At 37.2% G+C, this 24,709-nt stretch overlaps 1 protein-coding gene across 1 annotated transcript in view; it reads right to left on the reverse strand.

Moving 5' to 3' along the window:
- Positions 1-24,709, reverse strand: part of ABCA13 (ATP-binding cassette, sub-family A (ABC1), member 13) — a 211,841-nt gene that overhangs the window by 108,195 nt on the left and 78,937 nt on the right. Inside the window, exons 26-37 of the mRNA XM_009330486.1 lie at positions 23,155-23,331; positions 20,716-21,016; positions 19,768-19,882; positions 18,211-18,540; positions 16,276-16,345; positions 12,130-12,264; positions 10,639-10,776; positions 7,526-7,712; positions 6,496-6,714; positions 3,404-3,600; positions 2,463-2,620; positions 1,810-2,040 (exon numbers count right to left, since the gene is read on the reverse strand). Coding sequence (XP_009328761.1) covers positions 1,810-2,040; positions 2,463-2,620; positions 3,404-3,600; positions 6,496-6,714; positions 7,526-7,712; positions 10,639-10,776; positions 12,130-12,264; positions 16,276-16,345; positions 18,211-18,540; positions 19,768-19,882; positions 20,716-21,016; positions 23,155-23,331 — 2,258 coding nt within the window. The remainder of the gene's footprint in view (positions 1-1,809; positions 2,041-2,462; positions 2,621-3,403; positions 3,601-6,495; positions 6,715-7,525; positions 7,713-10,638; positions 10,777-12,129; positions 12,265-16,275; positions 16,346-18,210; positions 18,541-19,767; positions 19,883-20,715; positions 21,017-23,154; positions 23,332-24,709) is intronic.

The following is a 24,709-nucleotide window of genomic DNA, read 5'->3' on the forward strand; positions in this document are numbered from 1 at the left end:
GCATTATGTAATAATGTTTATTAAACTTGTATGATTTATTTTTTTCCTCCCTACCCCCCGCCATAGCAAGCGAGTGCCACACTAGCTTTATGTACTGTGGTCATTTATAAGAGAAACACTGAAGAGATGCGTACTTTTTTTTTTTTCTTTATAAATAACTTAGTTGTATAGAGCTTAATTTCAAAGGGAACCACATACTTGCTGGTAGATCATTCTGGTAGACTACAGTTTAAAAACAAATGTGCAAAACCAGATCCTTTATGCTTGTGCAGGGTCCTAAAAACCTATGTAGCAAATCAATGAAGTCCTAAAGATGTCTCCCAGTGGACCACTTCAGGATACAGCAGCTCCATGTGGTGGCATATTGGTTCAATAAATTTCATGAACATTGTCATTTTAGGTTTACTTGCATTACTGGGGTTCTATTTATATTTTTTCCACAGGTTATGTAAGATGAACAATTCTAAACTTGCAAAACAAACCCAGAACTGCTGATGCAGTTTCAAATATCTGACCCCATTAATTCCCATATGTTTAGATCACGCAGTAAACATACAATGCATAAGTGATGTCTGGCAGGCCTTAAAGTGTATCCTGTTCATAAACCCAGGAAAGATGAGCATCTTCCCTGGGGGATCTTGTGTTCCAGCTGACCACAGTACTACATCATATCATCTCATACATTTCCAGGTAACAGAGGGAGAAGGGATACACCCTTTTTCTATACTAAGTATTTATTGCTGTATATAAAAAAATATCACTCCACAGGAATCTGCATTTCATTATTTTTATGGGTTTTTTTCCTAACATATATTATGTTTTCTGTTACAAAACAGTCCAACCTTGTCTGTCTTTAACACTATTGGTAATCACTGGAGAAACTGAGATACCAGTTTCAGAATGTGATACTGAATAAATTGTGCCATCAAATAAAAATAGATGTGTTTTATGCATCAAAAAATACTGACATTAGTTTCCTATCATCACTTGAAGTGGAAAAAATTATATTTTCAAGAGGATCTATAATATAGAACTTGAACAGTGGTGGTTTAGGGAATCTTGATATTTAGAAGTTATAGTAGGGATAAAAACAGTCCAAGGAAAATAACTTCTCACTGATATGGTTATTTACACAGAGCTAAATTCAGAAGTGATGAAGAAGCATAACAGAGTCTCTTTCTCTGGTCTGTTTGGGATATATACACACACATATGTGTGTGTGTGTGTGTGTATTAGTGTGTGTGTATATATACATGTGTATATATGTAAGTGTCTCTCTCTCTCTCTCTAAGTATACACACAAAATACTCTTTAGAGATTTCCCCACACAGTTTTGTTAAGTCCTAAGCTTTAGAACTTTGTAAGTCAGAGAGTATTCTCAGCAATTTTTTTCCATCCAAAGAGCTACCTGAACTGAACCTCCAGCCTTGCAAGTTCAAAGCTTATTCCAATGTTAGAGATCCAGGACCACAACAGTGGTTCACATTAAATCAATCAATCATTAAATCAATGACACATTAAATTTTCCTTAAGTAAATGCAGAAGCAAACATTTAAGAGTTACACAGTTCCTCAGTGTTCACATCGGATTCTTGAAATAAGAAATAAGTCATAGTAGAGTGGGTGCTGAAATTAACAGTACAGCAAAACTATAAAGTATACATTTTGCCTGAGATTATTTTTTTTTTTAGAAAACATGCTTCTCACAAGAAACTGTTGTGAAATATGAAAGATACAATAAGAGTAGCTGGAAGATAATACAGGATTCTCTAAACAAGAAAATGCCATTAAACAGAAAAATTAAAAGTACCTCTTCCAAGGTGGTGTCAGAAATGCCATAGCCAGTCACATGTAAATTATGAAGGCTTTGATCTAAAGCCTGAAAAAGACCTTTAAAAGAGGTCTTATCTGCCCTTTCTGGAATCACATAGGTCAGCTCAGTCCCACTGTTCTCTTTCAAGAAGGCTTCTGGGATGTGGGTCTGTACCAAAGATGTGACCTGAACAATATGCTTTGGATCCTGGATTTCAAACAATGATGGCTATGAGGAAAGAAAGATAATCATGAACAAAAAATTAAATGCTACAAGAAATATGAGACTGGATAGTAGAATTCATACAGGAAAATTTCCACTGATGATACTGCATCAAACCTGGGACGCAGAGACTACTTCCCAGGAGTAAAGAACAGTGAGACAAAACCCTTTTCCGCTAAATATTGAAATTCATAATTTTCAAAGATGTCATTGTGTTCTTCTAAATAATAATAGTGGTAATAATAATAATAATAATACCACCACCCACTCAAAATAACCAATAAAGCTGATAAAAACACGTTTTGCTGGCTCTTTAATAATTTATATCACATATTACTTCCTGGCAGGGACATATGGCTCCCTCAGAATATACACAGATATTACTTAGCAGGCACTGTTAAGTTCTGTACAGTACATTTTTAGTATACCTTTTTTACGAGTGTTAGACTGTGTCCCTGGCCATATGTTTCTCTCAGATAAGAGGGAGAACCACAGCACCTCAGCTGGCCACGTTGCAGGATGGCAATGCGATCGCTGAGCACCTCTGCCTCATCAAGATGGTGAGTGGTAAAGATCAGTGTGCAACCTGCATCAGAAAGATTGGTGCATGTCTACAAAACCTGGTTTCTAGAGAAACACATCTTGCTTTCACAAGGTTCCCTTTAACCTTAAGGGAACATGTTTCAGGTCCCTTCAAAACATAACTGCAAGACACAAACAAAACCTGCATTCAGATTTACAGTCTGAGTAGATTCAGGTCTAAACTTGCTTTGCCTTGTATTATACATAGTAAGCAGTATTAAGCCATTACAACTTCAAGCCATTTTAAGAGCTTAAGAGATTCCTTAAAACCACATGACAACAGTGTCTGTTTCAATGGATCTTTCACTGTGAGTTATTACAGCTCATTGAGTACTCACTAGCTGAAGAGTTTGCTTCCCACAATCAGTTTTTAACTTTATGGCACTTAAAAAATTAATGTAGCAGACTGACTGATGAGTCTATTTTCATTACAAGTATATATGCATCTATATACAGATACGTGCAAAATGGGAAATGAAAACCAGAAAATAATTTTGAGAATATAACAAAAAAGAAAAAGGTAAGAGAAGCGAAACTTCAGGACAGGACTCAGAACTAAACTCAATATTCTGTTAGATTAGACACCTTTCTGTGAGACAGCAGGTAGTTCTTGCAATCTCACTTGGCTGCTTTAAAGTTTCCCAAGTTTGATTAAATGTTATCTCTGAAATTAATGTATTTAGTTACTGAATAGCAATACTAATATCCTGACTACCCTGTTTAAATTTATTGAAACAGAATTCCAGAAAGGAAAATAAGCAGAAAATTATGTGTATAAGCTTTGTACCGGATTTGTACTTCAGAAGAACATCCCAGATGCTACGGCGAGAACATGGATCTACTCCACTGGTGGGCTCATCTAGAACAACTGTCTTTGAGTTTCCAATAAAGGAGATGGCAATTGACAGCCTCCTTTTCATTCCCCCAGAAAGGGCTCCAACAGGTTTGTACTGATGTTGGGATAAATCCACATCTTCCAGAGCTCTGAAATAGGAGTACAGAAATGGGACCAATTTTGAAAAAGTTTTTGCAGTCACATCACGTCCACTCAGAGCAGAATTAGTGAAAATTCACTGTAAATGGAAAGTGGAAGAAACACTACCTCTGACTGATTATACAATTTGGTGACAAAAATGAATAGAAGACAAATGATCTCTTTACCTACAAAGTATAAACACTCATCACCACCTGAAATATAAATTCTGGATAAGTATTGTGCAGGATAAGAACAGACAATTTTGAAATTAAGTCCAATAAAATAAATACCAGTTTGTCCAATGATTTCAGCAAACTCTAGATTATAGCCTCTTAAACCATGGTAAAGATCATTAGTTTCATAATTCAAACAGTGCTTCAGTTTTTGCAACTGCCTAAAGAACCTTAAAAAATGTCTGAGTTTTTAGGAAGTGCAGAGTCTTTTGAAGTAATGTCCTGGTTTCGGCAGGGGTAGAGTTAATTTCCTTCCTAGTAGCTGGTACAGTGCTGGGTTTTGGATTTAGGATGGGAACAAAATTGATAAGGCACCGATGTTTTAGTTGTTGCTAGGTAGTGCTTACACTGGCCAAGGACTTTTCAGTTTCTCGTGCTCTACTGACTGAGAAGGCTGGAGGTGCACAAGAAGCTGGGAGGGGACACAGCCAGGACAGCTGACCCAAACTGGCCACAGGGATATTCCATACCATGGGACGTCATGCTCAGTATATAAAGCTGGGGGAAGAAGAAGGAAGGGGGGGACGTTTGGAGTGATGGCGTTTGTCTTCCCAAGTCACCGTTACGCGTGATGGAGCCCTGCTTTCCTGGAGATGGCTGAACACCTGCCTGCCCATGGGAAGTAGTGAATGAATTCCTTGTTTTGCTTTGCTTGCGTGCGCGGCTTTTGTTTTCCCTATTAAACTGTCTTTATCTCAACCCACGAGTTTTCTCACTTTTACCCTTCCAATTCTCTCCCCCATCCCACTGCGGGGGGAGTGAGCGAGCGGCTGCGTGGTGCTCAGTTGCCAACTGAGGTTAAACCATGACAAGTAAATAAGGTAACACTGCTGCTTTTTTTTTTCTTTGGTTTTTTTTTGAAGAAATGTTTCTGTGAAGTAAACAGATTGGTGATCCCTAGATAGAATAATACTACCTAATCCAACCTAATCTGATTCCTGTGTTAAGGACTGGGAAATACCTTACAGATATTGCCTATTCAGCCCGTGCCCTCTGATGATCTTGTATCTGAGCAGTGTGTGGAAACATGCTCAATAAAGGTAGCACTGAAAGACCATCAATTTATTTTTCATCACATTGAACATCCAGTCATTGACCTAAAAGCTTTCAGTTGCTATCAGCAGGGCAAGCAAGACATAAAAGGCTCAACAGTCCTAAGCTAATCTCCTGAATCATTTGAGTGAATGTGCAGTCTATAAACCATGCCATTTACCCTGAGAGAATTTTTCATTTTTAAGAAAACAGGTTTCTATAATTGTTGTATAGATATATATCCAGAAAAATTATTCTTAATCTCTTTAGAAGCCATCTTTTTTTGCTTAATAAAAAGCAAATTTTGTTTCATTGTTTTGTTGCTTTTCTAATTTCTCTGAAGTATTTTAAAGCATTCATTGCCTTTAAAAAAAATTAATTTTTTCTTAGTAGCGAGGCTTGCAAAGTTCCGAGTATTCTTATGTGCCATTAGTATGACAGACTGCTGCTGAAATTACAATTCAGCAGTCTAAGTACAATAAAATACAGGATATTATTTTGCATAAATTTTAACCAAAGACTGTTTGGTTTGTCTTTGTTGTTCTAGAGAGTTGTTTCTCTTGTTTCTAGAGTATGCAGTGTCCCACACGAGAGATTTTTCACATCAAAATTTTAAATTAACAGGCTTTTACGATAGCTACTAAAAAGGAAAGCCACTTTGCCACAAATGTGTCTGCATATGCCTAACTGTACACTTAAAGAGAAGTCCATCAACTTGGCATTTAGTTCCATTGAAGTGTGGAAGTGCCCAGCCCTCCACACAGTCTAGCATGAATCAGAAGGCAAACAGAAACTATTTACACTGCCACACTAGTAGGAGAGTATACATTTTATTTCTAAAGTTCAGAAAATGCAGTTTGCTATTAGTGAACAAGATCTCACCTTGGATGGTTTACTAGTAGTTTAATATACATGATGCAAAAATGAAGATCTTATCCTATATCAAAGAAATAGCAGCCTAAAAACACTAGCAAACATTCTCAACCTGACAAGTGGCAAATCCTCTGAGGTTTTGTCAGAGCTCTGACTTGTTTTTCCTATTGGATTGTTTGTTTTGAAACCTCTTCACTTATTAAACACATTTAAAGTCTGAATTTGACGAAGGAAGAAGATGATGGCCTATTTAAAAAGACTGTAACAAGCACTGCCTTTACCTGCCTTTTATGGTTTTCCAGTCTTCTCTCTACTGCAGGTGAGGGAATACAGGATAATAAATACATAAAGTCAGTGTTGACTTATCTGAAAACTCAGGGCGAACACATAACAGTTTACTTTCTACCTGCCTCTCCAGCAAGGAGGGAGGTAAGGCAGACAGCATGAGGCAGGAACCACTACAGCTGCTACCAGGCTAACCATCTCCACTCCAGTCAAAACATGATTATTTGATGGTTCTGTAATATCAGGTTTTTAAACATTGACAGTTTAACTACAAATATATTCAAGTAAAGGTTAGAAACTAGGAAATCTATTTTCAAGGCACAATTTCAGAACATGAAGTGTGATAAAAATTCATGGAAAACCTGCAGTTTCCATTTGCTTCTACTTGCAATTTTGCTTTAGCACTTTCTTGTTTCAGTGGCTTGCAATAGACACTACTAATTTACTTGACAGATTTCAACAAATGAAAGGAAAACTGACCCACTGACTTGCTGATTCAACCGTTCCTTTGTCCAGCCAGGTGCTTTCACTGATCCATAAAGCAGTAGATGTTCTCGCACCGTTAGTACGTTGAACAGGACGTCATACTGTGGGCAAACACCCAGCTCTGTCCTGATGGCAGCCAGATCAGAACGTATGTCCTTTCCATTAATAATAATGGTACCAGAGCTCGGTGGATACAGACCAGTCAACAGTGATCTGATACAAGAAAAGAAAAAAAAAATCAGCAAGATCATGTGTAGTGACTGTATTACATAGCTCACACTTGGATTTCCTGAGGCGCATCCTTAGAGCAACAGCAATTCAGTTGAGGATAGTTATAGAAACACCGCAAATGTTTTGGGGGGGTTGTTTGTCTTTTTTTTTTTTTTAAACCAAGATCTCAACAATCCTTCATTTCCTTACTTCCAGATCAAAATCCATTTTTTCTCAACCAAATACAACAGACCATTGTTTCCTTTTTCACGTGTGCATTCTAGCTGAGGAGTAATCCTAATTGGGTCCCATCCTGCATCACTGGTTTTATTAAAGCTGATCATAGTTAACATAAAGGTAGAAAAACATAGACTTCTTAACTGAGGCATTTTTAAATGTCATTTTCATTTTGTCATTTTCGTTTCTGGTCAACTGCCAAGAAAGAAGTCCCTTGCAACCTCTGGGAGCAAAGCACAAAACCCCATAAAACTCCACACTCTCCTTGTGATAGGAGTACACATGGGATGCCAGAAAAGAACACTTCCCTGAGATGTGTTCAACTCCACAACTAGACATGCCCAGCTCCTACTTAAGCTGCTCCTGAACTATTACATCATGGTTTCAGTGGCACAGAGGACCCAGTTCTCTATTCATTACATTGCTTTTGTCGTAGATATATAGCCTTCACTCTCCATGTGCTATTAAATATTTATTTGGAAAAAAAAGGCTTAAGAAAGAGTTCACAAACATTTTGAAGTGAGAAAGCATAGTAGAGATCAGAGGGGAGTGTAATAGCGTTACATGGCAGACTTACATGACTGTTGTCTTGCCAGCTCCATTAGGTCCCAGGAGCGCTGTTATCTGACCTCTATGGAAAGTGAGGCTGAGGTCTTTAACAGCAGCCTTCTGGCCATCCACGTGCTCTTTGGTGAGAGACAGCAGCACGACACCAATGGTGGCTCCTTCGATGCAAGGGCCTTTCCAACTTGGAGGTGCTGTGTCTGTATGGGGAAGAGCAGCAGATCAAGAGGGCTGCTGAATCTAAACATATGTGTGTGTGCATATAGGGAATAACAAATTAACTTAATCCCTGTTGCCATTTACCAAAGCCTGGAACAGATGTGCAGATGCTCCAAACTTGACATAAGCTCCAGTGAAAACAAAGATACCATGCCAGTTAATATGTGCTAAGAATTTGGTCTATTTCCAGTTTTAAAAAGCAACCTAAAACAATTATGCCAAGTTGCGTGCATGTCCACATACGTCTCGATAGAGTCATAAAATAGTTGTTATATTTTATTTCTAGTAGAAAAAACACTTATAATAACGTTGCTTGAATCATTGTTTTATGCCCATAAGTATGAGAAAATTCTGTGTGAACTACTCCATATATGCCATCCAGTTTCAGGCACATAACATTAACATAGCGTTAACAGGCATAGTGAGTTAATCCTCTTAATTCCCTCAGTCAATAAAGCAAAGCAGATCTCTTTGCAAAACGATTCAGAGCAGCAGTCTAGTCTAAACATAGTTCAAAGGTCCTCAATGCAAGTAGATAACCAGCATTTTTCTCACTGAGTTAATCGGCTCAGCAAACTGAGATGATCATATGACGCAGATAAAGTTGACTTCCTTTCTATGTCAGGAGGAAAGGTTGGCACTACTTTCCAAACATGAATACAGTTAATCATCAGCCCCATAAATATATTATTAACATGTAATATTTTATTGACTCATTACAACTGAGAAATTTGGCAGTGGTTTTTTTTTTTTTTTCTTTTTAAACAGAGGCAAGCCAAATTGGAATGCTAGTCCAAAGAAATAAATACTGTTATGGATGAGAATTATAAGAAGAGAAAATTATCCTTTTTAATATATATTTTATATATCAAAATATATAATGTATATATTCTTATATTTTATTTATAGTTATATTTTTATTTTATGTAATCATTTTATATAATTAAATAAAATATAAATATTACCAGAAGATAGAATTATGCTTTATATAGAAATATATAAAATTATATAAATCAAATTATAAATAAAAAATGATATAATGATTTCAAGGATTGGTTTGTTTAGGCTGTGAATGAAGAAGCTTTTTGCTCCTTTCATAATTTTAAGTTTAGAAAGAACTTTTGCCAGAAGCGTGAGGTTACCTTCCAGCAAGGCACTACCAGTAGTTGTGACATTTCTGAGGTCCTTCTACCCATGAACCAGTTAGCTTCTCTATCTTTTGATCTGGAGACTAAACCCACCAACAAACATTATTCATGCCCTTTACATTGCTTCCTAAATTAAACTTAAGGTACAGAGTGAGCCTCAGACAATGTATCTCAGGTAAGATTCAGAGGCTGAGCTCCAAATTACTTGCAAGCAGTAAATTGATCACCCTAGGACTTCTCCTAAGGGGAGTTCCAAGTGGGTACTCAGCACCCAGGTCTCTGCCAGCCCTACTCTAGTCGTAGTTCCAGCTCGTAGGACGTCCACTCCAGCCCTTCCCTGACACACCTCTGATTTCCAAAGTGCTTTCCACCCCCACTGAACCAGCCCTTACCTGGGCTATATGGAACAAATGCAGAAATAGCCCAGGAGCAAGTCACGTTGCTGTTCCAAGCAAATTATCCATGAATGCATTTATCAGTACAATGACGCCCAATTCTTATGAAAGAGAGCAAGTTCCTTTGCATGCATGGCAGTGTTAGAGTTCACACACAAGCAATTTGCTATCGAGCACGTGATGTGCATCAGTTTAAACAGAGGAGAAGTGAGATGAACAGATCCACAAAGTTGTAGGCAATCACTTGGGTGGCTTGAACCAGAGACCACACTAGTAACTTTTCAGGCAGAGGAGAGGTTTTTTTCTTCGCTTTCCACAGAGGATGTGATGAACCCAAGGGGAAACACTGAAATTCTTCATTTTAAGTAAGGACCAGAGACAATCATCTCAACAAAATGGAATTGTTCCAAAGTGCAGAAATTCAGACAAAATTCATACTGATAGCTTTTCTACAGATGTTTAAATGAACCTCAAGACATTTTTAAGTTTGCCCTCCTCTAGGAGGTACTAATACATAAAACTGCTGAGCTGTTCAGCTTCTTCACCTATGCTACAGACAACTGGATCATTTCCAAGCTACCGTAACTTCCAAAAAAACCACAACAAACCATCATGTTGTTCTAAGACCCAAAAGGGAATATAGGTGAGACTGACTTACTCCTTCATTCACAAAACATAAATGAAATGTGAGAAAGTCCTTAAAGAGACCTGAGAGGGGAAAAACCCCTAAAAATCTAAATTAATTTTAAGCAAGTGAACAAAGAAATAGAAGAGCAGTGAAAGTATCTGGAGGCAGATAAAAATTAGTTACAATAACAGTAGCTTTTTAAACAAAAGGCTAAGAAGCAGAGACAGAAAGAACAGTGATTATAGAAGAGGGAAATAAGAAATAGAAGGGAAAGTAATGAACAAAGTTAATGTTTCCACTGAAACAAGAAACAAATAAAAACAGCAGAGGAGGAAGAAGAAAATCAAACTGCAGGAAAATAAAAAGTTAATAGATCACAACACTTTTCAGATTCAGTAGCAGTATGAAAGGGTTCAAGGAACTTCAGAAGATCCTGACAAAGCGAAGAGGCAATACACAGGGACAGGATGAACCCAAGAGATACTTATTTTACATTTTTTAAAGAGTTTTCTTAAATATTTGTGTACAATAGTTTTAATTGAATGATTCAAGCATTACAGGTGACAGCACAATTAACAGTATATAATGTTCATAGTATACACTATATAATGGAGGAGAGAAATGGACAATATCTAAACACATAATATAGGACCAAGCAATGACAAAAGCAGATTGAGCAAAATCAGCACACCATTCAGAAAAGAGCCATTATTAAAATTCTATTATGACTACAAACCTTTTTCTTGGAAGTTTTCATTGAAGAAAAACATATTAGAATTCAGGTAATGTCTCTTCCTCCTCTCTGTACCCCACAGGTTCTTCCAGTAGGAAGCAGTAAAAGGAAAGTACCATCGGTTCTTTAATCCAAATTTTCCTAGATGATAATTTTGATAGAAACTGTTGCAAAATTTATAGTAATTTCATATTTGTTTGTAGACTACTAATGTCCTATCATTACTTAAAGAGCTGGATAGACCATTTAATTAGCTCAAACTCTTAGCTGCACTTAACAAACCTTAATAAAGTGGAAAAAAGTCATTTGGCCATATCACCAGGTCCTGCCATAAAATAATCAATGCTCAGTGATACTGTGCTTTACCCTATCTCCAAATCAGCTTTAAAGTGTAACAGAATCATAGACTTAACAATACGTAGGCACAGCCTAACATAATCTTGTAACCTAGAGGAGAGAAAATGCACCAAATGGCCTGCCAAGGCAAAGAGGTTTTTTTTTTATTATAACAATAATCCATTGCACCAGTCATTAAAAATTATTCTCTCATTACTCTCTGCACAACTTAAACAAATCAGCCAGCGTAAGAAACATTTATTGTAGCACGCAAACAGAAAGGGTAAAAATATGCTCCTACACACAACATAAACTTTGGCATTGCCCAATCTTTCCAGGCTTCACTTACGGATCACACAATGCATACTCAGTGTGTTTGGAGTTGCATTTCATTGACACTGAAGGACAGGTGTCAATTTAAGCTGAAGTTTGTAAAATTCAGTTGTATATTCCACACACACCCCTATCTTTCAAGGCAAAATTCATTTTTATTTTTGTATTTTTAAAGCAAATACAGAGTAGCTGGAAGAAAAGGTGACATATGCAAATCAGAGGAAAGGTAAATTTCAAACAGCTAGTGAGGCATTAATTAAATTATTATACGATTAAAAATGCATCAACCAACTCAATAATATTCATAAAACTTGGTTAATGTAAAAAAAAATCCCACTACTTTCTGAAAATATACTTCAAAGTTAATTTGTTTTCTTTATGTATTGGACTGTGGACTGACTGGGAGCAAGATACAGTTATGAGGCAGTTTGAAGTCTTTGTGATCTGAAAACTTGCTGTTGTTCATGGGTTTCAGCCCAAGTACTGACCCAGAAGATTCACCATTTTCACAGGAACATTTGCTACTGGACTGACCTCTGTTACTATGAAGTACCAACAAATTCCTAAGCCCTTCAAATATCAGTCATCCCTATAAGCAAACAAAAGATATTTCATGACTGGCTACAAATTCTAGTCCATGTGTTAGCACTACTCAATATTTATGTATGTAGGAGGACTTTCTTACCCAGTCTTGCACATCAAAACCTCAACTCAGAAAAAGATATGTTTTTGTTTTAGTTGCATACAATGAGGAAAGACAATTCTATCCATTCCATTCAATAACTTCTTCAAAAACATGAAATAAGAACAACTCCATGATCTTACCAGGAATAATATTGCTGAAATACCAGCCACCTATCAAATATAAAATGGAATCAAAGAACATCATCCAGCACATCCACCCAAAGGTCATGTATCCTCCTTGTGCCATCGACTGGTGCACATTATTCCACTGAATTCCTGGTAGTAATAGTAATAATAATAATGATTTTTAAAAGGTCAAAGCTAAATCAGTACAGCATTAAAGATCACAAACACGTCAACACCACACACTTCTGGGTATTTAAGCACTGACACAAAAAAGACTGTAGTTAATAACAGTAATCCTAATGAATGGCAATGAATTGCTGTGCCTCTTCAACCCTCTGTTTAGAACAGCAGGTGACACTGCTGCTGTGAAAATGCAGAGGAGCTGTTGTAGAAAGGGCTGTTTATGGAGTTTTAGCTGGCCCTTAATTTGGCAAAAGAAAAAGGACTACGACTCTCTGACAAAATGGGGCACTGACCTCTTCAATGAATCAGGCTTTATGCCATTCTGCTGTTATAAAGAAACGGGTTACACAAAGTTTAAAGTCATTTCTATAATGCTAAATCTGAAAACTTAAATCTGTGAGTTCTAACCAAGAAGCAAGTATTTCTGTGCATTGACTGTATTCAGAGGTAAGCTGGAACAACAAACTCATTGAATAATAGCTTCATAAAATTATTACATTGCAGAAGACATGAAAGGAAGAAAGAAGGTGCAAAATGCTGCTACTACAGAAAGCTACCATATTGCTAAATGGAAAACAAAAGTAACCAAATTGTAGATTTACAAAGAGCATTGCATTTTTTTCTGAAACTGCTACTTTGTTTGCAGTACAGCAGGTCATGATATTGTTTCTACAATTCTTTTTCTACTTTTGTCAAGAAAAGCAGTTTTTCCACAAAGTACGTTTTGCCCTTTCTTCAGTAAAGATGAGTCATTTTGATGAATTGTCTGGTGGGAAATTTAAGTAATATTTTCTGCAACTGCCTCTTCCACTCTTACCAACTTTTGTATCATTATGATACTTTTTCAATGCCTAGTGGTTTGAAACATTCACTGTCATCAATATTGATCTTGCCCTAGTAGTAAAAAAAAGAAAGGGATTACATCCCTTAATATATTTAGATACATAAATGTATATTTTTTGTAGACATTTATCAAGGGCCCAGACATTCACTTCTCACTTTTCTAAAACTTCAACATCAATAGGGGCAGCTCTTAGCTTGGGGATAATAGGGCTCACCATGTTAGAACATGTAGCAATGTGTTAAAACATCTAGTCGGTTTCCAAAGATTTTTTTCTTCCTAACGCTTAAACATAATAGGGTGTTCTCATGCATTTCTGCACCTGCACAGTAGCTCAGTGGGGATTTCACCAGCTGCCTCCAGGCTTGTGGAGACAAGATGCTACTCAGGCTGAGTATGAATAGTGTCATACAGGAGGACCGTACAATATACTTTACAAAGTAAAAGTAATTTTTTTTCTTACTTTCCAGTGTATAATAGTTAAATATTCATCTTAGCATTATGTTGAGAGTGAATAACTTACACTGTTCTTGTTCTGTACAATATTGTTCTCATAAACCTCCATTGTGCTATACACTAGTGCATGTATAAACCCAGACACATCTACCAAGCTCAAGAGTAGTCCAACCCAATGAATACAAAGTCAGGTAGAAATGCCAGGAGGCCTGCGTGGATGAACAAGGAGCTCCTGGCCAAACTCAGACACAGAAAGGAAGCATACAGAGGGCGTGGCCAAGGACGGATAACCTGTGAGGAATACAGAAACATTGTTCGAGCATCCAGGGATGAAGTTGCGAAAGCTAAAGCCCAAATGGAATTGAATCTGGCCAGGGATGTCAAAGACCACAAGAAGGGCTTCTGTAAGTACATAGGTGACAAAAGGAAGGCTAGGGAAAACGTGGGCCCACTGCTCAACGAGACAGAGTACCTGTTTACACAGGATGTGGAAAAGGTTGAGGTACTGAATGCCACCTTTGCCTCAGTCTTTACTAGCAGGTCTGGTCTTCAGAAATCCCAGGTCCCAGAGACCAAGGGAAAAGTCTGGAGCAGGGATCATGTACCTTTAGTGGAAGAGGATCAGGTCAGGGATTACTTATGCAAACTGCACATACATAAGTCCATGAACCCTGTTGGGATGCACCCAAAAGCACTGAGGGAGCTGGCAGATGTCATTGCAAGGCCACTTTCAATAATCTTTGATCGATCATGGCAGCTGGGAGAAGTGCCCAAAGACTGGAGAAAAGCAAATATTACTCCTATCTTCAAGAAGGAGGGCCCAGGGAACTACAGGCCAGTCAGCCTCATCTGGATCCCTGGGAAGGTGATGGAGCAGCTAATCCTGGAAACCATTTCCAGGCACACGAAGAACAAGAATATCATCAGGAGTAGTGAGCATAGCTTCACCAAGAGGAAGTCATGCTTGACCAACTTGATTAAACTTCTACAATGAAAAGACTGGCCTGGTAGATGAGGGGAGACTAGTAGATCTTGTCTACCTGGACTTCAGTAAAGTTTCTGACATTGTCTCCCATAAGATCCTCCTAAAGAAGCTAAAGAAGTATGAGATGGATGAGTAGACAGTGAGGTGGATTGCAATCTGGCTGAATGGCCAGGCCCAGAGGGTGTTGATCAGTGGCATGAAGTCCAGCTGAAAGTCAATAACTAGCAGTGTACCCCAGGGGCCAATAGTGAGTCTGATCCTGTTTAGCATCTTCATTAATGATTTGGATAATGGGGCAGAGTGTATCCTCAGCAAGTTTGCTGATGACACAAAACTGGGAAGAGTGGCTGATATGCAAGAGGGTCATGCTGCCACCCAGAGAGGCCTGAACAGGCTGGCAAAACAGGCTGACAGGAACCTCATGAAGTTTAACAAGAACTGCAAAGTCCTGCACCTGCCAAGGAACAACCCCATGCACCAATATACACTGGGGGACACCCAGCTAGATAGCAACTTTGCAGAGAAGGACCTGGGGGTCCTGGTGGACACCAAGTTGAACATGAGCTAACAATGTGCTCTTGCCACAAAGAAAGTTGATGATATCCTGGGCTGTCTTAATCAAAGCATGGCCAGTGTGTTGAGGGAGGTGATCCTTCCTCTTTATTCAGCACTGGTGAGGCCATGCCTGGAGTACTGTGTCCAGTTCTGGGCTTCCCAGTGCAAGAGAGACATGGAGGTACTGCAGAGAGTCCAGTGAAGGGCCACAGAGGTGATTAAGGGACTGGAGCATCTCTCCTATGAGGAAAGGCTGAGAAAGCTGGGACTGTTCAGCCTAGAGAAGAGAAGGCTCGAGGGGGATCTTATGAATGTATATAAATACCTGAAAGGAAGGTGCAAAGACAAAGCGAGGCTCTTTTCAGTGGTGCCCAGTGACAGGACAAAAGGCAATGGGCACAAACTGAAACACAGGAGGTTCCCTCTGAACATCAGGAAACACTTTTTCACTGTGAGGGTGACTGAGCACTGGCACAGGTTGCCCAGAGAGGCTGTGGAGTCTCCAACCTTCCAAAGCCATCTGGACATGGTCCTGGGCAAGCAGCTGTAGGTGGTCCTGCTTGAGCAACAGGGGTGGACTAGATGACCTCCAGAGGTCCCTTCCAACCTCAAGTATTTTGTGATCCTACAAAATTCCCTGTTGATATCCTCACCAGAAAGCAAAGCATTAGAGTTTCCACTGACATCAATGAGGACTTCCAAGAAACTGCTCTAAATGCCTTGCCAAAGCTTCCTCCACTAGATTGAGAGAAATAACACATTCAATAAGTGAAATAATATTCAGGCAGATGCTCACCCTTAGGTAGCTCTACTGAATTTCACTGAATAGAAAGTTTGGGTTTGCATCTCCAGAACAATTTCATTGGCTGAATACACTCATTCTATCATCTAACAGGATGTGGAGATTTTCCTCCAATGTGTATTGCAAATAGAGTAGTGCTAAGCCCACTTTAATGTACTGCTAGAAAGCAGCACAAGCTTAACTTGGTTTTCAAGGGGCATTAATAAGGTTTTTCTCCTGTTATGATCTATCAAGTTAACTCATGATTAAAGATTTTTTTCAGAATAAGGTGGAAAATGTTTCCAGCTGTAGTTCTTTAAATAATAATTACAAAGCTTTTCTTCTAACCAGAGAGCTTACCTATTTCTTGGCCCTCAAAGAATGTAATGAAAAATACTCCTTGCCCAAAGGCAGTTGTAGACAGAAGACACTATAACACCAGAGGAGAAACAGGATGTGAACATCAAATAAAACACATCATTAACAAGCTCCATGAAATAAAATAACTTATGATATTAAAAGCAAGCACAAAATAAATAGACCTTTGTTTCACATAGGCTAATTGTCGTTGTCTCCTTTTAACAATACTCCCCCACATACTACAGTAGTATTTGTTCCATGTTAAAGAGCTCCACTAACCTAGTTATTAATATTGGAAAGCATTATTTAACTTTATAACAAGTTATAGACCATCATAAATCTACCACATAATGAAAATATATAACGTATAACACTGTAAATCATTACAGGAATATACTTTCTGTAGTAAGAGCAGTGGTACTACTCATTTTTGTAAGACCAAAACTCAAGAATATACAGAGGCAGAAGGAACACGCACACTGGGTACTATATGCTGAGACAGCATTTTTGTGAAAGGAAATGACATTTGACTTCCAAGAAGCAACATAGTCATGCTGTATCACAAAAGTACAAAATGGACAATGAGCAGTCAATGATGTAGTATAACAAGGAAGTGTGACTGATGATCAATGGAAAAACACTGGCAAGCACATGAAGGCTGATGGGGAGATCCAAAACATTACTAAAATTAATAAGCATTACTCAGTGATAAAGTTCTGCAGTTTGAAAGTTCATTTTATCTCCTATTTTAAAATAAAGCAATTAAATAAGGTTTTTGCAATATTTGACACAGAAGGAACACATCCTGCCACCTGTCTGAAGAAAGAAGTATGACATAGGCTGCTACTTAGAAAAAAATTCAAAATTATTAGTGGTATGGATTACATTTTTGTACAGAAAAGTTCATGCTAATTCCCATCAGTTGAGTCCCTGCCTTTTACATTGCTAAGGTTTCACCACCTCACTTGATGGCCTCTCCCCTCTCTTCACATGCTGTTGCCTCTGATCTTCAGCAAATGCAGGATATCTGAAGAGTTATTTTGAAATAACTGATTTTAAAGTGTGCAAGTTATCTGATGCATACTTTTCCCCCTGTGAGGGTCCAGGCAGAGGAGGGGAAAAAAACAGAACAGGAAAAAAAAAAACCCCAAAATTCCACCCTGCCTATTTACACCTGAATTCTGCAGTCTTACATCTGCGCTTACTTGTATGCAAAGAACCAATATATTTTATCTGACCGGTTAGCACTGAAAAAGTATCTATTTTTTTTAATAATGTATGAATTATTCCACCAGCTTAATTTGGTATGTGAGTTATTTTGAAAGAGTGAAGCCATAATGTGTGAAATATGGTTTGCATTTTATGATAGTGATATTTGATGTCCCACTCAGGGATATAGTATGTTAAGACAGTACAAAGACATAAAACAGCCTATAGCATACATAAAACAGAAAAGGACATGGGAGAACCGATGCCAAAGAAACATATACCTCAGACTGTATAGCTAGATAAACATTAGACAGATTTCTGATCTAATCCCCAGTTGCACTCAACAGAGAATCAAACACAAGTTTTCCTCCAAACAAATAATGACTTTCAGGAGTGGCATGTAATCAGGTGTGCTTGAAAGTACACTAACATGACAAATATTTTGAGGCCAAAGCATAAAGAGAACTCATGAGCATGAGGAATGCAACTTCCTTATATTTTTTGTAGGTTTACAAAATTTCCCTGAAAATCTATTTTTGATTCCTTTCTACATTCAAAACATTTTCTCAGTTGGATATCTATTAATGTGACTTATTTCCAGTGAAACACAAAAGCAAACAGAAACCTGGGAAAAAATAAGTAAATTATAGTCTAAAGTTTCAAAACTATGGAAATCCACAGTTAGGGTTGGAGGAGAAAAATTAGAAAAGGAAAAGAAATATTTACCATTATAGTCTGGTTGGTGAAACTCAACTGGTTCTGCAAGACCAACAAAACTATGTAGGGTAAAAAACTGATCATATACACAAGGCTGGCACACAGAGCTGCTGTATTGGCACTGCTAAAAAATGCTCCCAAAAAATAGCTTAACATAATAACTGTAACTCCAAAATCCAGGAGAAAAAGGAAGATTAGGAAGCCATTGCTATAAGCAAAGATACCACTTGCTTTTAAAATGATGGTCAGAGCACAGCTGCTTATTGTGAGCACTATGACATTCTCCAGAAACCAAGCAAAGAAATGAATGGCTGGATGTACACCCATTGTCTTCATATACTGCAAGACAACAAAGAAAGTTAGGAAAGAAATTTTCTTCTCTTTTCTTCTTCTTTTTTTTTTTTTTTTGAGCAAAACATGTTGCCACCAAGACACCACCAGCTCCCCAAAGGTTGTCATCTTCCCTTTAAATTACTTGTCTTTTTTCCCACGCTACCCCATCTCCTGTTCTCTCCTTGATCAAACATGGTTCTGAGCAGGGCTGCCTCTGAGCTTATCACATACTAACACAAGGAATCCCAGTGCTCAGGCACAACTCTGTTTTGCATAGGGGTTGCAGGACCAGATGTCAGATTACTTACCACTGAAGAGTTTGCTTTTTTATACTCTAAAAAGTACTGAGGATATGTACAGCACTGTATGAACAAATGTTTTTTCCCTGCCTGTTGCTGAACTAAAAGTAACGTATGCATACGTTTGTAAACCTTTATGTATTAGCATGCAAATAGTAATTTAGCCAAGTATGAGGTATCACCCCTCTTTTTTAAAAAAAAATGCTTTTGGAAACAAGCTAATACTACTTCTGAAACATTTTTCATAAGATGATCAAAATTAACTTTATGAAGTTGATTTAATATTTTAAAGTATTAAAAAAAAAATAAGGCTTATGTTACAACAAAGTTTTAGAGAAATTAGATAATTTCCCAAATTAAAAAAGCATACTCCAGCAGTATAAAGACCAGTATAATTCTTCCAAAAAAGTGTATTTATCCATACAAGAAATGTATCATAAAACTCCCTGTCCTTCCATATGCTTAGCACCTGCTAAGACTAGCTGTTGATGTAAGCAAATAATTGTCCCATTTTTTTCTGTCATCCTCTCTTGTATTTCTGATAATTACACAGTACATGGCAAATTTTTAATTTGGTTTAGGAAGTTTTGTCATTTTGTCACGTATAACAAAACGTGAAAAAAAATCCAAAATAAAAACCATTCTAATTGCAAGGACTTTTTCCAAACAACAGTTTCCAGCTTCAACTTTTATGGATCTTTTGCTTGTTGCTTTTTGTCTCAGGGACAACATTTACATACTAAGAGGACTGATGCTCAAACAACATTGTGAATCTGAGTTGGCAGCTATAACTAGAACCTACTGCCCAGAGGAAACAAATGAAAACAAAGCCAGCTGGATTATGAGTACATAAAAGTACCTCAAAATTTAAGGTTTGTATTTTGGTACATTTTAATAAATAAATTTTATTTTCAGAGGCTAATCTGCCTCTTACCTCTTCAAGATGAATTTCTCTTTCATAAACCATCTTGCGAACCATGCCAGCAACAGAAACCGTCCATGTTAACATCATCATAAGTGGGAAAAAAAACCCTATGTTGTTCAAGAATCTAGGAAAGAAAATATATACAGAGTTGTTAGGCCCCAAAGGTAAAATATTTTTTAGCAGAATGTCAATAGGTTAATACTGGGACCATTCTCAAAGTATGCACAAAATAAGATCTGACATGAGCAATGACTTATTCTTGTTCTTGTTAGAATTGCTTATTTTTCATGTAACAAGCTAAATATATGTATTGGTACTATAATATTATGTTAGTATTTGTCAGCAATACAACTGATGTAATCACTCTTTAGGGCTCCATTCAAAGTCAAACAGAATTCAGATTTGTGTCTATGGCAAAGTAATATAATTGGACAGTAAGGAATAACATGAGCCAGTCAACTTTTGCTCCACTTTAACAGATTTATTACCACTGACTAATTTTAAATTCTAATAGTCAGGATGCTTTGATGGTTTTACAAAGGACAATCCTATACTTTTCTTTTGCTTTATCAACTTTACACTGTATTTCAACACGTACCAGGGACCAATTTACAGTTTGTCTACAGGACAACTAAGGATGGAAGGTGGGTTTCTTAGCATAATCTAAGTTAGTTGCACAATATGTTGACACAGACTCTGTCCAGCAGACTACTCCACAGTACACCTGCAAACAGCTTGTAAGGGGCCATTTGCCAGACAGAAGTTACATAATGTGTTGTGGTGACAGCTGTTAAACAACATTTGCTATGCTGCAGTATTCTGGTATTGGACATACTGGTTCAATCCTGTGCTGAGATATACATTCAATCAGTACAATGACCTAGTAGCTTCCCAAGTCCTCTAGCACTAATCTAATAAGGATAACATATTGAATTAAAAAGCTGAAAGTTTACTTACAGATCACTGGTGTGACAAGGGTAAGGCATGGCTTGCACCTGAATGGCTGGGTCTGAGGTATCTGTCCCAGTCTGTGCTGAAATAATTGCCCTTTCAATCATGTCTTGAAGAGGAATAAAGATGTGGTTGTATTTAAACCCATGAGCTGGCAACTTCTGGGGATGGGATTTCCACGCTGGGTTTTTAATCAAATCCGTTCTCATGCTATAGAGAACACTGGTTCTAATTGTATATGAAATGTGTCGTGGAAGGAGATTGCTAGAGTCTTGTGTCTTGTTCTTTGGTGTATTGAAGATGATACCTGACACAAGAAGAAAAGGAGCTTCATACCCAAGCTTATATGATTTATGCTATTTACATAGCTAACTCATGGCCAGTTATCGTATGATAGTAGGATGCACTTACCTGTCAGGGCAGGCCTCTAAAGTTTCTTGACCCCCCAAAACAAGAATGGTAGGTTTCGTAGAGACTTACATTTTTTACATTTATGAATATGAAATGTAAAAAATTATTCACATGATAAATGGGTTTGCAACAATCATTTTTATCTGAGAAAATTCCTTCTGTGATTTGTTATTTTGAATTACGGTTTATTCTTTTTGTCTCCAGATTTAACTCCTTTTTGGGGACTGATCTCAATTCCACAGTGAAAGCAGTAGCCATGAAATTTGTCCATCAAAGGATAACAACCCCTGGAAGTGTGTGACAAAGTAAACAGTACTAAGCCACTAAAATTTACTCTGATTCTTAATTTCTGAGTCAATTACAAAACTTCTGTTTTAGCACACCAGAATTTGCATATTTATTTTCTCTAGCTCTGTATTAAAAAAAAAAAACACCAGATGAAAGCTTAATCTGTAGCTGGAAAGGTGAAGTCAAATGCAGCAAATTGGTTGTATTTTCTTTCTGGATGGTCCAGACTTTTTAGGACTTCTTGGTGAATGTGAAATGTTGACCTTTTTTCCTTAGGAAAGGGGAGAGATGTCTTACCTGCCACCTGGCTCTCTGAAAGATAATATGATATAGAATACTTTGCTGTAAAGCTTATTTTTTCAACTGGCCAATCTCATTTTCCCATTTATGCAAACGTTTAATTTCCTAAGACCTTTCATGAGGCTATGAAGGCTTTGAAGGCTATGAAGGCTTTGAAGACTACAAAGAAAGCAAGAAAAATTCCACTTCAATTTCATCTTACTATGGAAAGGAATGTATGCCTATATCTGAGCATGTGATATTGACATGTTGGACACATTAGGTCCCTTAAAATGCCATCTTCCCTCTTTAGGCATGTGAAGAGATTATAAGGCCACAGTACTGAAAAAACTCCCAATAAATGCTTTGGCTTATGTTAGCTTATGACTTTTCCTTATGTAAGTGGAAGCAAAATTGATCTAGAACTTGACTATTCAATTTCCTGGGGACCAAGATCTATCTGTCTGTTTCTTCCCTTGAAGGGGCAAACAATTTCACTCCCTACGAAATACTCCTGAGAAATTTTCCTTATCTCATGGTATCTATGGCTGTTGGTTTTATATTGATGGAGGGTGGTCATTTCCACATTCTGCAAATGGGGGTACTGTGCGGGTTACAGAACAAACGTAGGATTCCAGACTGAGTAGTTTCATTCTCTAGACCTGCTTTGACATGTCTTCTGTTGTGGACTTATAGGAGTCCAGAGAGACAATAAAAAACAAAACAACAGGGGAAAAAATTGTGGCACACTTTATATAGACTTAAATAGGGCTCTCTTTTGGAAAGGCTAAATGCAACTTAAAGCATTTTATGCGAGAAGAAAAAGTGTATGTAATAAGAAAAACATTCTTGTCTTTTAAACGCTTTTGTACAATTTATTGATTCTCAGCAATAAGGATATAATGTAGGAAAAGGATAGAGAGTGTAATCCCAGGGAAGAAAAGAAATATATCTGTTGCTTAAAAATTTATTTACTCTGAATAAACAAGTTAATTTCTCTGAGGTGCTGGTTTAAGAATAAAACTTACCAAAAAAACCCTTTCTTTCCTCCTTTTTGCAAAGCCAAGGATATAAAAATTAAAATTTGAAAGGATGTTAACTAGATGATCTTCTCATAATAAGTAGTCAAGTTTCCTCAGTACTATATATTTTTCAGCTCTTTTTATTCTACTTTAAATATTTATGACTATTCTTTTCAATATTTTGTTAGAAATAACAGGCTCCAAGGATTCATTTGGCAGTTCCATACTTAAAACAACAATATAATTAGTCTTTACAGCATATATTGCAGCATTCAAATGTTGGGGAATACCTCTAAGGTAAACGTGCTTTATTTTGCCTGTATTATATGTGTTTTAATACATACTTTGAAACTGTGTAAGCTTAACCTACCTTATCAACAAGCGCAGACAAGAACTACAAAGTCTGATGTTTTCTATCAATATACATTTTAAATAAGGTACTTACTAGCCAAAAAATTATTTTGCTGCATGAGTTCATGAGCCTTCTCCTCCAATTTCTCAACAGAGTCAAAAGGCTGGAAACGGTCCAGTAACACACAGGAAGAGATATTTACTACAAGCTGTGGCAACAGGTCAATCTGTTTACTTGCTGAGCTGTTAAGCATCTTGTTCATCATAGTTTCTAAGATGAGGAAACAAATTGGACTTCCTTAGTTTAATGAACAGAACAGAGAGGTACGTTCTCACTTGCACATCCTATAAAAGTAAATACCCTTTGTATTTAAAAAAAGGAAGAAGTTTTAAAAATATAGGAATTTTAGTGTGAACTTGTGGAAGTGTAGTTCATGTTTCAGTGGCTTTTACAAGTCCTTAGCTATGTTTTCCTTCAATTTCAGAGCAACAAATATGTAACAAATTCTAGCAAAGTTCTAGAAAGAGACCGTGTCCTTGAAGCTGTAGGACTTTTAACATTTCCTTATCTTTCCATAACTACTACCACAAATACAAGCGAGTTATTGTACTTCGAACATCACAACAGAGATTCATCCCTTTCATCTGGTAATGTATTGGCCAGTTCTTCTCTCCTTGACACTGCAAATATTTCAAACACCTTGTTATATAGGGCATAAGCATTTTAACTCAAGCCCTACATTTAAAAAGCATCTGAAAAAAGCCTACAACCCCTTCATTTTGACTTTGATCTTGTCTATGAATCCAGGATTAATGTATACCTCAACCAAAGCCTGGTTTCTGAAAACACTGAACCTTTGGAGGAATTCAGATCTTCATCCGTTGGTAGAGAATGTAGAGATAGTGCTATATCCTTATGTTTGAGAGAATAACCAGAAGGATAGCATGATCTAGAAACAATCTTAACTCATCTGGATTTAATGGAAACATCTGAATTTGTCAGGTAATAAACAATGTTATAAAACATCCAACACAAGTTTCCATCTTAAATTTTTCAAGACTCATTTGAAGATATAGGCTTTAAAAAGGATAGGTGATGACCTCATTTGATAACAGTGGTGACAGACAAACCCTGGATCATAGATGTTATTCAGCATCAGCACAGGAAATATTACAATAGGAAGGCAGATAAGTGGAAAAACGTATGGAGTAGTCTGGAGAAGAGACATGGTTACCAGTGAGAAAGGATAAAGATCACAAGGAGAAAAAGTAGAGGAACTGATAGTCTAGAACTCAGAAGACAGGCAAGCAATGACAGGGTCAGTTCATGGGTTGAGAGAAAACAGCGTCAAATATAGATACTATATGTCTTATTTACTGCTATCCTTGAGGAGGACAGCAAAGGAAATACCTATGCTGCTACTTGTTTTGTGGCATTAGAGAGAACAGAATATTCCTAACATAAAGCCCAAGTAGTAGGGTTAAGTTTTCATATATATATATATTTTTATATATATCTGTGTGTGTGTGTGTAATTATATATAGCCCTATATATATATACACACACACACACACACAAATCACTACAGATCTCTTAACCAGCTGATCTTTGAAAGACCTCAATTTGAAATCAATAATTAACTAAAAAA

This window comes from Pygoscelis adeliae, unplaced genomic scaffold (genome assembly GCF_000699105.1).
Source record: "Pygoscelis adeliae isolate BGI_AS28 unplaced genomic scaffold, ASM69910v1 Scaffold78, whole genome shotgun sequence".
Lineage (NCBI taxonomy): Eukaryota > Metazoa > Chordata > Aves > Sphenisciformes > Spheniscidae > Pygoscelis > Pygoscelis adeliae.